At 40.8% G+C, this 13,974-nt stretch overlaps 1 protein-coding gene across 1 annotated transcript in view; it reads left to right on the forward strand.

The window, feature by feature from the left end:
- Positions 1–6,225, forward strand: part of CRHR2 (corticotropin releasing hormone receptor 2) — a 100,594-nt gene extending 94,369 nt beyond the window's left edge. The window contains exon 12 of the mRNA XM_088534798.1: positions 5,408–6,225. Within this exon, the coding sequence (XP_088390924.1) occupies positions 5,408–5,548 (141 nt within the window). The 3' untranslated portion in view covers positions 5,549–6,225. The remainder of the gene's footprint in view (positions 1–5,407) is intronic.
- The last annotated feature ends 7,749 nt before the right edge of the window (positions 6,226–13,974 follow it).

The raw sequence follows: 13,974 nt of genomic DNA on the forward strand, positions 1-13,974 counted from the left end.
TTTTTACAGCATAAAATAATCTTAACAGTACATAAAGTACTAGCGTGATGTAGGCTATCTGGGGAAAAATGGTCTATGTAAGCTTTATTCTCCTAAGATTACAGAATATATTGCCATGATTTTTTTGGGCTCTACATCCCCTCCCTGTGCTGAGAGGGTTAAGCACTGGCAATGCAGTTTCGTGCAGAGATGGTTGGCTGGTTCTTTTGTCTAACAGTAACTGGGCTTGAGGATTTGGCTTTACTGGGAACCTTGTAAAGCCATTCACATAGTGGGAGAGATGGTTGTAGGACACAGGTATATTCAATCAGTGTATACAAAAATGTACAAAATGTATAAAAACATACTTGCATTTCTCCAAGTGTTTTAGAAACAACCAAGAGTTGATTAGCTCCTCTCCTGCAAATCCCCAGATCAATTACTCCAGTGAACTCTGTACTTAGGAAATTATATTTCTTTGCTTCCATTTGGATTTGCACTTAATCTTTCCAAGGACCTGGAAACGCATCTCCTTTGGACTCTCTATCAGAATTTACTCTAAATGTCTTTTAAATTATATACCATCCTTCCTTGAAGGTGGAAAGATACCATAACTGTATGGAAAACTTTCAGTATGTCAAGGTATATCTTCCCCTGACTTTTAATTTAAGGGAGAATTCATCCCCCTAACATTAGATACACATCTGCCGCTGAGCTGATCACCCTCCAACTCCCTTTGTAGACTACATAGTTCACCCAGCTGATGGTGGAGTTCGTCTGACCTGTTTTAGATATCTCCTTTTGATGAACTGTTGCCAAGGTTTTTTCTGCAACAAGGCTTTTCCTGTGTCTCTGCTACAAACAGAGGCCAGGGCTTCAGGAGCATCAGGGATGTGGATTCTGCTACAAGATCAGACATAGTGAGACCATCGTCCAAAAACTTGAGAGACCTGCATATGTTTTCCCTTTTGCTGCTGTGGACATTACTGAAAGTTCCTCTTCCTCATCCATAGTGAAAATGAATGGATCTCCACCAACTTTGATATAATTTGCAACATCATCCATAACCAAAAATGTTTCAAGTCCAAGGTTATCTATGGCTATCAAAGAGGTCCAAGGCTTGGAACAAAATGTAGGTGGAATTTGCTGAATTCATCACTGAGAACTATTTTCATGGAGCAAAAACTTGGCCTGTTCCAAAGCCCATTATAATCTACATTACTTTTTTTCATTTATTTCAGTTGTTTTTGGATCAGGTTTTCTGGGAACTTCCAATATCCTCATGGCTCCATTTAATGCTACTTATATTATCAATGCATTTTCTCTGCATTACTGCTATTACATTTTTGTATTACGTAAAAAAACTCGGAATGGACAGGCCCCTTCTTTGTTCTAAGCAGTGTGTAAACAGACCAAGTTTTTCTCTGTTTCTGCTAAAAAAAAATGACATTTCTTCCAAAAATAGATTTTAATGCCACTGAAGGATCCTTCCTCAGCTCATTTTTCATTGATTGCTTCAAGAAATTATCCATGAGCTAGTGTATAGCATACATAACAACAGCTGATGCCTATTACAAAACAAAACCTCTTTGAATATTCTAACTAACTCCCTTCCTTTTTCTTTAATTCTTCTTCTGAGGGCATGATCTTTATGACCAGATGTGATCTGTACTATGTAAAAGTTTGAGAACTCCCAGTTCTACTCGTTTAGGCAATCCTATTAGGAAAGAGAAACTATCACCCCATGATTTCTATCTATCTACTCCACAGCCTGAATTCTTTCTCTTGGCTGTCATAAAACACGCCTGGTGAAAATAATGCCCATGGTCTATAGGACCAATATTTTGGTAAATCTGGCCACATATTCAGGAACTGTGATTATTTGATGTCAGCAAAGTGCAAAGACTTAAAAAGGAGAATTTAATGGTAGTAACAGCAGGAAAAAAGATGAACCAAAGATCAACACAGAACTAGTTTGTCTGTTCAGCATCACTTTGTCGTCTCAAGCAACTGAAGTTATACAAAGACCAAGCCGATAATTTGTATTTGTGAGGCTGCTTATTAAGCTTTAACCACTTGTAATAGTGGTTGTGATTCTGTATGAAGCTATGATTCTGTATGAAACTTGAAGGTACTAGAGGCAAGTGCTATTAATTTCAAATCACAGATGTGTTCATTTGAACTCTAGAAAGTGGTACTGACTCTACAAATGCTTAATGGATAGGCCTAGTTGCTCTTCTGGAGATTAACCAGATTCTAAGTTGCTATTTTGCTTTTTCTTTTTTTTTTATTACTTTCTCTGTGTAACAGCTTCTTTGATGTTTTTTTTTTAACATGTTATTGTAGCAGTGAGCCATTTTTCTTTTCTGACCTCAAGTTAAGCTAACTTTTTGTCTCTGAGTTGAGTTATAGGAGACAAATTTGAGCATAACCTATTCTGCTTGCTCCCTGGCCACTTCCTAATTGCAGTGACTCATTCTGTCTTAAGAAATGCATTCCTCTCACCTTGAAAGTGCAGAGCCTATTTCCATGTGCCCAACCCACTAGAAATGGTTCTGGTTATGCAAGAAGACAGCACTTTTGCTACTATTTTTTATCCTTTCTCAAAATTCTTAATCAAACAATATCATAAAGCCATTCAGACAACTGCTTGTTTAGACTCACATCTTTATCTCCAGGTGAATCTTTTTGACTTGGTTGGTTTGAAGCTCAAATGATAAATCTAGTCTGGCTTCACTGGCTGAGTAAGTATCTGTTCACACAAATTGCTCAGAAACACACAAAGGCCCTGAAGTGACTCTCCCTTTCACTGACCGGGTGAAATGCTGTTTCAGGAGTACCTTGGATACCTGGATTCATAGGGCCGTCAACCTGCTATTAATATTAACAAGGTTGTACTGTACGGAGAGATTCCTTCCCATGTTTGCATCAGTGATGAAGTTCACCTCTTTGTAGGACTTAAGTGGGTCACAGGCTCCCTGTGCAAGGGTGAATTGTGCTCCAGCAGACATGAAAAAAAAAGTTTCTAACAAAATCTTTTCATTTTGTCACATTTGGGGAGAAATGAGCATTTTAGAGGCAATATCTATCTGCAAAGCAAGTCCCATGTTCTTCGTGGGGCAATTTCAACAAATTGGATATCCCTCTAACATTTTCCATGCTACTTATTTGCCTTAGGTGACAGACACTTAGCCAGGCTCACATTGCCCCTGCATCTACCTGCCTTAAGTGTCAGAGTACTTAAGCAGCCTGTCTCAGATCCAGCCGGGTCATCCAGAGCACCTCAGTCCTCAGGAGAGCTGCAGTGTTTCCCCAGTAAAGTGCCCAAGAGGGTGATGTCAAAACTCTTTTGTAAGTCAATACTCACAGATTTAAAATAGGGAATATTTCATTGGCAAAACTGGTGATGAGAGAGGGCTATAGGGTAAGGCTGTAAGACCACAGAACTGCAGAGATTCTAAGCAGCACTGCAGTCTCTGGGATTGTCCAAGACCCTGAAGGCCCACCAAGACATGGGAGGAGGAAAACAATCTGAGAGATGGAGTCTAGATCTCTCCTTGCCATGCCCTTCTTATGGACTGTCACCAGGCCATCATTCTTGCTAATCTAAGACACTGAGGACTAACAATATGGGATATGCATCTTTTCTATTTGAGCTCGTCAACACGACGTGTTTAAGCACCCCTATATACAGTGTGTTAGACCTGGTCTGAAGCAGGGATTGGTTCCTCAAGTATGTGCTCCTTGTGTTTTGAGCAGGCTTCACTCTGCACCCAAAGGCAGAGCCCAAGCCTCCAAAGAAAGCTAATGGCTGTGCAGCTGTGGAGAGCTTATTTCAATGTTATCATCTTTCCTGAAGTTCTGGTGGTGATAAAGATACACCCACGATGGCTTTGTTGTGCCTTGCTCAGGTGCTGATAACTGAGAAGCTGTGTCAGCATGGGTTTTGCACAGGCTCTGCAAGCTCAGCCCTGGCCTTGTACAGTTGCCATGGCAGCTGATCCATGTTGAGATCTACTCTACAACAACATCACTGCTATTAATACCCAAGGTTCAGCAAGCAGTTGGTAAAATGGGGATAAGAACACTCCCTTCCCTTGCAATGAAGATAATTGCATTAAGGATTGAAAAATATTCAAGGTATCAATATCACCTAAATTTAGCTAAATTTATAATCCAGACATGTAAAGCTAAGCAAGTTGTATTCTTCATCAGACCACAGAATCTGGCTTGGTTTGGACATCTGCTTTAGGAGAAGATGAGTCATACCCTTTGACTGAACTGACTGGTTCTTTGTTAGTTATAAAATGAAATATGGGTCACTAGTTTAAAAGTAATATCTACATTGTATTATTCATGACACCACCTTCTCAAAGGTGTGTTTTTAGGAGTCCCTGACTTGATATAGACGCTGGAATATTAAAATGCTCTGCTTTTTAATTTGACTGGATTTAATGTTGACAGCTGAATGTCAATATCCTACTCAAGTGTCATGGTTATAGTTCGTGATTGATTGTCCAAGAAGCTGGGCCCAAATTCATTTAATCTAATTTTGTCTACTTACCTTGCTGTTCAGGTAAAAGGTCTGAATAACTCTCAAATCTCCACAGTTAGTTGAGATCACCAGGTATACTCAGAAACTGATCTAAAAGATGTTAAATTTCATTCCAGATTATTATTCTGGGTCTTCCCTGCTAGTGGTTGGGCAGGAAGAAGGTACAGTCTATTTTAAGGGTATCCATACCCTTCCCTCCTACTGTGTTTGAGGGTACGTTCCTATCCCCTGCTTTTCACTACCTTGTTTGCTCTACACAATTGAGCAATAGCACCTGGGCTTCCTCTCTAGTCCATACAATAAAATAGACACTTTTAATTCATCATTTATCTGTTTTAATCATCTCTTGGGGATGACTTTCCATTGATTGTACAGAACAACTCTCCACTGCCTATACAGGCAGCCTACAAAAATTAGCTTAGGTGTTTTTTCCTGCGTTGTAGATACCAATGTTTAGTTAGATGATTTATGATTATTCAATTCCTTGTAAAGGGAAGTGTGAGCACCCACAGCACCTAAAAAAAGTCTATCCAAAAAGTCCATCATATAGATGCGCCTTGAGGGCTTGATTGCCTAAGCTAAGGCGATTATTGCTATTTGAAATAACCTAGAGTATTTAGGACATCTACATGAGGTTGCAGATATGAGGCAGATATTTGGGAGATATATGGGAAGCCTATTCCTCTCTCAGGGTGCAGTACCCAAGAGAATATCAATAGGACTGAGTACCCCTACTTAGGCATTTGAATCAAGACCCGTGTCTTTCAGTGGCTTGCACCTGCTATCATTTGTTTAAATGTGGTCTAATGTCACTTGAAAAGAGGACATCTGAGTAATCTAGATATTTAAATCCTTTCCTCTTTCTCTCACCAGGTTCGTTCTGCTGCCAGGAAAAGATGGCACCGTTGGCAAGACCACCACTCCCTCCGGGTCCGTGTGGCACGTGCCATGTCTATCCCCACATCCCCAACACGAATCAGCTTCCATAGCATCAAACAGACAGCAGCCGTGTGATATGCCCCACACATACATGCACCACCCGGTGGCCTTCAGGGTTCTCCTTTCTTCACTCTCCTCAAACCCTTTTCTTCGTATTTTCTTCTGCACTGTGCTCTTCCGCAATGAGATGCCCGTCATATTTTGTGGACTCTCATTCCTCATACTCATGATGCTGCTTTAAGGCAACCAGACAAAAGCATACTGGAATGGATGGTGGGGCAGCAGATTCAAAGGAGAAAGAGATTCAGCACTGATTGTATCTTGTGAAAGTTCACAGTACAAAATCTGAAACAGCACAGTGCCAGGAACAATCGATTTTTTCTCTTTTTTTGTTCTTTTTCCTTCATGTATTGTGGTGAACAAAGACTATTTTTATCATACTGCCCATCTCATCCTGTACATTGGCTCCCAGTGATTTCAACAGTTAGGTTTGTAAATAGTCTATCTTCTTGATTCTTTGTAAAAGTTCCTTCTTTGCAGAACTGGCCTTTGAGGACATGTGACAGCAAGAAAAAGAGGATCTGAGAGATAGTGTGGGGAATCCAAATTTATTTACCTTCCCCATTTCTTCTTTTGGTAGACTGGGAGTTGAGCAGGGCATCACTGGACTGTGCAAAAAAGAGCACTTTGCCTTGCAAGAACCATGCCCTGTTCATAAACAAAATTTTAATAAAGTCAGCAATATCTCTAAATAGCTCCATCAAATATCTTTATTCCTTTTATGCCCATACTTTTGATAAAATGTAAGTAACCTTTGGAAAGTTTTTGTTTGTTTTCACCTACCAGGATTGAGGTAGAGACAGACAACTGAACATGTTTTCTGTGTTTAAAAAATATAAAAGGGAAGCACTGTAAAAAGAACAAGGAAGAGAGTGTTTGCATTATAGTGCTACATGCTGCACAGAGATGATCTATTCAGCATTTTGAATTAGAGCAGATGTATTTACTGGGCTTTTTATGTAATGTTCAGAAATACTGTATATTTTCAATAATAAACACTACTCTGGGTTGGTTTCAATAAAACTAGGCATTGTTTTGTTTACTGTGGAAAGGAAGAGAAGACCTGGATACCAGTAGATCTGAGAGTCTTCAAGCTCGAGGGAATAAAACCTTTTTGGTAAGGAGCCAATGAGAAGAACAAACACAAGATAAAATCTCAGTAAGAAGACACTTAATAAATCGTGAATCGTGTCCATTCTCAGCTCATCCTGTTACACTGGACTCAGCCTTGATGTCACTTGTGATACATAAGAAATGTAGATTAGAAAACTAAAATTCCATAAATTTACCCCGTCCAAAATCTCTTTTGAGTTCATGTGCTTCAATAGCATGACTGAGGAAGGAAGGAGAAACAAGGCTGGAGATTCTGGACAGTAGACCTAATATGTCTGTCCAAGAAGAGCAGGACAGAGTTTTGATGTAGTCCTCTATTTCACACCCCAGCTAACATGACAGGTCCCCATTTAGCAAAGGTACTTATAACATTGGAAATGTACCACTCGCTGCACATCTGTCAGTGCCTTGTTTGAGTTCTGCAAAGTGATGCAAACCATCTTCCTTTTAGCTGGGAAACAAGTGTCCAATGGGAGAGAATTGTATTAGATAAGGGTGCTTTTAAGCACACACTAATAGTTATGCAGGGCCTCCTCATGTTTTGTATTTGAAGAGACAGATACATCCACAGGTTAGAAATTTGGTTTTGATTCATAATACAAATGTGATTTTCATTATAGTCTCTATAATGTTCTCACCGTCATGATGCTAGGTGTATTCCTTCCTGGTTACTTGCCAGGAAGGAATACATGGGTTGAAGACAGCTGAAACATGTTGCTTCAAAGTTCTTTTGGTTAGTTGCTCTTTTTTTATATATCAAGTAGGCTAAGGAGAGAAAAATCTTTAAACAAGTTTATCTGGTTGCTTAGCATGATTTTCTGACAATAGCTCACAGTTCCCTGGAGTTCAGCTGGCTGACATAATCTTCCTTCATCCATCAATTGTGAAAGATAAATTGGTACATCCTGAATTTGGCTTGACAGGAAATGGACAGTCAATCCAAGAGGATGCAGGTGGGGATTCAGGTCACTCCAGACAGCAGGATGTGTTTGTGGCTACATGGACCAGCCATAGGTCCATGGAGTAGGAGAGGGAAGGCGTGAATAAAGGCCTGAGGGGACCAACATAAACAGTTTTCACTGCTAGAGCCTGCCAAGATCTGCTGGAGCAGGATTCATTTCTGCCTGGGCAACTGCCCTCCAGAATCATTCATAACTTGTAGCTTTGATGATTCAGATGGGGCTTTTGGATATACAGAATATGTGTCAGCTATGCCAGGAAAGTGGTTGTGAGGAAAATAGACTGAACTTGTGTGTATGTGTGTTTGTATGAGAATTGTGATCAATTTAATTTTCATTTACAGTATATTATGTAGGAGGAAAACAATTCCTCTTGTTTCCACTGAACTACCATGGAAGTGAAACTCTTATCACTCAAGTACTTGAAACAGAGCTTTTTATATGAGCTTTTCCAGGGAATCGTCTTCAGGGCCAAACGTTGCGCTTTCCACGTGCATGTGCCAGCTGGCATATGAGAGCAAATACCACTGCTTATTTCAAAGCTCAACTAATTGCTTCCTCCTGCCACCATTTAAAACTTTTTTTTACCCACCTCCTTTGCAGTAAATCTGCAGTTCCAGCTTGCAGTGGAGAGGACACATTGCCTCCTCCTGACTATTCCTCGTGAGAGTCAGTGGTGCTGCATTACAGTTCAGTTGCATAGGGGATTGTCAGCTTGGTGATTTGGTTTGATACTGAGGTTTGAAGAGAGATTTGAGAGTCATTCTTATGGGATTTTGTGTCAGATGGCAAATTCGGCTATAAATTAATAATTTTGAACCTCCTTTGCCATTTTCTTGCTTCCAGACTGAGCCCCAACCCTCAGAAAATGCCAGTGAAAATCCCCTGCATCTGGCATGAAGCATTAAGCAGATCATAGTAGAATAGTTCTCAAAGGTAAAATTGAAAATTACCAGCAAAGAATAAAATAACAATTTGCCATTCTTAAAGGTCGTCTGGTAAATCTGGCAGCAGGCTGTTGTAGGAAGATGAGGAATAGGGAGAGATGAGTCCAAAAGCATCCATTTGCTGAGAGAACAGAGAAGGGAGGTTGTGCCCCAGGGCACAGAGCTCAGTCCAGCCTCAGCATGAGGAAGAAGAGAGAAATCTACTTCTCTTTGCACAGTGAATCCGTGATCAGGTGGAGACATTAAGGTTCAGTTTAAAGTAAAGGTCACAAGAATCAACACAGCAACTCACCAATGTCCTTTGGGAAATTCTTCCTAGGATGGCGCAAGCACAAGAGACTCCGAAGACAGGCTACACATCATAGGCTTCTCTTCACAAATTAAAATCACTTCCTATTAACCTTCAGGGCTTACAGCATCCTGAGAGAAGCAGCTTGAGGAGGAAGAAGAAGAACTGCTAAATGTCTCCCATTTGATAGATAAACAGACATGTTCACTATTGCCTGTTGGGAAAGCCACTGCCCAAGTAAGCAAGTAACTTGCTTTTTAATGGGGAGTGGGAGAGGAAGGAGAGCCTCGGAATCAATTCCAACCCACAGACCAGGCTTTTATCATAAAGTGGCACGTATCCCTGATGAGCTCTGAAATGTTCCTGCATTAACATGGTCTGGACTACTCCTGAGTGCCACAGTTTGGACCCATGTTTGGGGTTGCTGGTGATGAGGAGGTGGTTGTTCCTGAGATCTTGCAACTCCTGCTAGGATTGCTTATGATCTTAATATCATGGTGGTTGTGCGCTTGCTTTGCAACATGAGCAAGTGCTGTGAGCAAGCAAGTTTAAGTCTTGGGATGAAATGGTGCTTTAAAGCTGGAGATCATAGAATCTTAGAATCATAGAATGCTTAAGGTTGGAAGGGATCTCTAGAGGCCATCTAGTCCAACCCCCTGCACACGCAGGGTCACCTAGAGCACGTGGCACAGGACTGCGTTCAAGTGGGTTTGGAAGGTCTCCAGAGAAGGAGACTCCACAACCTCTCTGGGCAGCCTGTTCCAGTGCTCTGTCACCCTCACTGGTCTGCGTTCAGCAGAGCAGGAGTCGTGTAGGGAGCAGCTATCTCCTGACCACACTGCTCTTTGCCCCGCGCTGTCACCTGCAATGTAGATATCTGCTCTGCTGTTGTGCTTTCTTTATAGTCCATGGAGAGAAACAGGTACTTTTAGGGAATGGATTTGGCTGACCTACTTTCAGATGAGCTGAATCATGTGCTGCACTTCACTGAGTGTTGGCTAGCTCTCCGAGGAGCCCTGTTCAGCACTGATATCTGCATTCTACTTGCTGTTTCCCTCTCTACATATCTAATTTTCACAGGAGCTGGACACACAAACTCTACTGGGAATATGGTCCTCTGAGTCTCAGATCCTCAACCAGAAAATGGCATTTTGCTATGCAGAAAAGGATACTATAGCTCATGACTGTGAAAGTCTCACATAAACCCTTAGGCTGGTTCACATTATTCTTTTTTTATTTTTTATTTAAGGAAGAAGAACTGGAAACCTCAGAAAAAAACTTTTGAGGAAAAAAAAATGGACAGTGCTTGTGAATTATGGATTGATAGCTAAAATACGCACTTAAAACTACAAAAAAAGAGTGCACCATCTGTATATGGTAGGAGCCTATGCTGGTTTCTTAAGTTTCTCCACTTGATAATTGGTATAGCAGGAAGAAAATATTTCTGATTAGTATAATTACTATGAAGCAGTGCAGTAGTGACCCTTAAACTATGAAAAGGCAAATCTTTAAAAAAGATTTCATAAAAATCTAATGACTTTCCCAGATACTAATGAGCAAGACAGCTCCTACGAAGAGTATCTGCCCTCATAAGTCTCTAAAGGCTGTGAAATGAACCCTCCAACCCCTTCAACATATCTCTCCTCTGTGCTCCAAGGAAGCAAGGGATCATGTCAAAGGCTGAACAAATTAATTGCACTCTGGATATCTGCATATGTCAAATGAGTAATTCAGTCTTTTGGAGTTGAAAAATGATGAAATATAAAGCTTCTCATTGGGTTGTAAGGAGCAGCACCAGCAGCCTGCGTGGAGGTTCTCCTCAGGGTCCAGTGTTATTTTGCTGATTATTGGTATGGCAGCTAATGAGCTGTTCAGTTCAACCTGATCGGGGAATAGTGGTTAACCTGGGTCATCTCAATCCTGACCAGGCACATCTAACCCGAAAGCACATTTGGATAGTGGAGACTTTTGGCAGTCTTTCAGCTAGCTTATTCTTGATTTAGTAGTTGGCTGATTCTTTCACTTTGGGCGAGCTCATTGATTGCTGACTTATGGCTCGGCAATTGAGTCTGTGGCTACCTGTTGGGCAGCCTATCGACCCGTGGCTCCTGAAACATTACTCGAGTGTCTCTGATGTGTGAAATGGGGGTGTTTCTCCCAAGGACAGTGGTGAGACAGCATCTTCTTGGCAGACTCTGCAGCAGTACTCAGCCAAGGCAGCGCAGGGCACTTGGGCAGCCCCGTTTTATGATATCTGCCGATTATTTCTCTTCTCCCAGAGATCCCTGTGAGTCAGCTCTCCTTGCCCAGCTAGGTTGAGGTTTACCTCAATTCTGTTAATGTGTGCAGGTCTTTCAGATAAGTCATCAGGTCTAAAGCAACCTTTCCTTAATGGAAGAATTGCATAACCTTTTGCGGAAAAAAATAACTAATCCAATCATCCTGTGCTGTATTGCCAAAGTAGCAATAACTAAGTAAAAAACAGCATTCTCTCTGAATAGCTAATGATGTTTTTTATTACCCTTCAGTTTGCGGTATATATAGGAGCGCACGAGTGTTTTTAGTCCTTCTGTCGACTCAAGAGGATGTCTCATGGCTAAATCGTGACTCACAGACCAAGAAACACTAGGCAAGCAAATCAAGCTTTGGACTGGGAACAGGAACGCTGCACACTCTTCCCACGACTCCTGCATAGTTATGTCAAACAGAATGTTTCTTTCCTTAGCTGCTGAATTAATTCCTTTGAAAACCCTAAAATACAGACTTCTGTCAGAGGATGTATGTGTAGCACCTAATATAATGAGGGCTCTTTCATATGCAGTACCAAAAAGTACCGCCACATACATATACATATACACACGTACACATACATACATATATAACCTGGAAAGTTCAACACATATCTGAAAGCTAGAGTACAGTACTGAGTCAGTATTATGCACCTATGATTTAACACATATCAGCAGTGTGAACTGTATATTTTAGTCAAATGACTCTCTTGCTTCTGGAAGAGACTGCCTAATACATTGTCCTTTTTTTTTTTCTACTCAGAAATAAGGCAAAAATCATTTTTCCATGCAGACAACCACATGTGTTTTGAGATCTAGGGAAGCAGATAGGCACCTAATAAGATTTTCAGACTTCCCTATGGAGAGCGAGTACTTAATTCCTATTGATTTCAGGCAGAGTGGAGAGTATATCAGTGTCAGTTAACTTTGTAGAAACCATTTCAGATGCTCGTGTCTTTTCCAGTGAGTATATGTCTTTGTGAAGCAGATCTGACAGGTCCTCTGCAAATGCCCCCTGCCCTGGATGGAAACGCTTTGCCGGGTCTCCACAGATTTTGTCTGGACCCAGCCATGTCCCAGTGAGCAAAACAAGCTGTGACAGCAGGTAGTGCCCATCTACTGTGTAATTAGAGTGCTCCACATGCTATAGAAAGCTCCATAGTGAAAATCCATAGATGCAAAATAATTAATCACAAGCACTGATTTCTTTCTTTCTCTTTTTGATAACTTAAACTCCACTGAGAACTTTGAAGACAAGAATGAAGATTTTGAACTCAATGTGACACTGAAAACATCAACAGGGAAGAAGAGCATTACTCCTTCTCCTGAAGACATTTCAAACTTCTCTAATAGTGGTGTGTATTAAAATATGAAGATAAATCACTGCTCTTTTCCACTTGCCTTTTTTATTTAGATGAATAGGCTTTTGTTTTCTTTCTCTTCCAATTTCTTTTAGGCAATGCTTCCATTTTGCAAGTGTAAATATGTGCAAGTTGTATTATTTATATACCCAGCTCCATCCTCAAATCAGTTTAGGTGGCTGAGCCAGAGAACCATGACATTTTTCCAATGGACAGAAAATTCACATCTCTTTCCCAAAAGGGAATTTCACAGGAACCAACAATATTTGCAAAATTGTGTCAAATTAGGTAATAATTTTGGCTGAAGGAAAAGAGGTTGCTCAAAATGTCATTACTGATGACTAAGCACCACATTTCACAGGTCAGTATGATGCACTAACTTTTTAAATAAAGATTTTTTTTAATTGTAAAATTGACCAAAGCTAAAAAGGTATATATTTGTGGATCAATAGAGGAGGATGTCATTCCTTTTTAAATGTCAACACACAGTAATTCTAATATCAATATCTTGTAAGGATGGGCTTGTAAAAATAGCCCATCCCGAATAGCCCAAAATAATATTGGTTCTTCTCTTCTCCCTTAAACATCAGAGGTGAAAGATGCTCAACACGTAGCCCAGTCAATTTGACCACCAGGTACTGCCTGTTCCTAGCAGGGCTCCTTCTTGGTGACTTTCCTGATGCATTTCTAAGCTGTGTGAGCAATCCCATTACCATCAATTCCTCTTTTCTGCAGCAGATACCTGATTACTGTGCACACCTTTGTCATGCAGAAGAGATCTGCAAAGGAAAAATGCTGTGATTAAACCTCTTTTCTTTAGAAGTCTAAATGACAGGTTGGCTGGAATGAACAGACTTTGGAGTGTCTCACAGAGACAAGAGACATAATGTAAGCAAGAACATGAGACTCTTAAGTCTTTTACATGGAGCACTTTGACACATCCCAGTCAGGTCTCAGCTCTTCTGACTCTAGCCCGTTTGATGATAAGGTGCTTTCCCATCAAGAGGCTCCATGCACAGACACACTGTGGAGCTCAACCCACAAATCTGGAGAAAATCCAGAGAAAAAGGAGTGAAGATGATCCCCAGCATCAGCTTGACCCCAGGGCAACCCACTGAGAAAACATTTTTTGATCACTACTCTCTCCATGATTTCCTTATTTCACCTCCAACTTGCCTGACCAGCACATGACAAACAACAAACCTATTCTAGATTCCAAAAGCCACATCAGCTTGGGATATAATAGCATAAACATACCTGCCTGGGTTATATTACTTGCTGGTAAAGACAGTATCTGTTATCAAATCCATGCATGTTATCAGCAAAGGTAGATGAGTTTTGGACATAAGTCCTTTGGAAAATAAGGGATTTAGATTTTTTTCAATCTCCTTCCTCCTCCATACTGTCAGGTAGGGTCTAGCACACCTTCCCTGTGAAGCATCCAAGGTAGTCTCTGGAAGCTCATTGCTGGAGGGAAATAGTAC

This window comes from Tinamus guttatus, unplaced genomic scaffold (genome assembly GCF_059628265.1).
Source record: "Tinamus guttatus ecotype Peru unplaced genomic scaffold, ASM5962826v1 Tinamus_guttatus_pri_ptg000599l, whole genome shotgun sequence".
Taxonomy (NCBI): Eukaryota; Metazoa; Chordata; class Aves; order Tinamiformes; family Tinamidae; genus Tinamus; species Tinamus guttatus.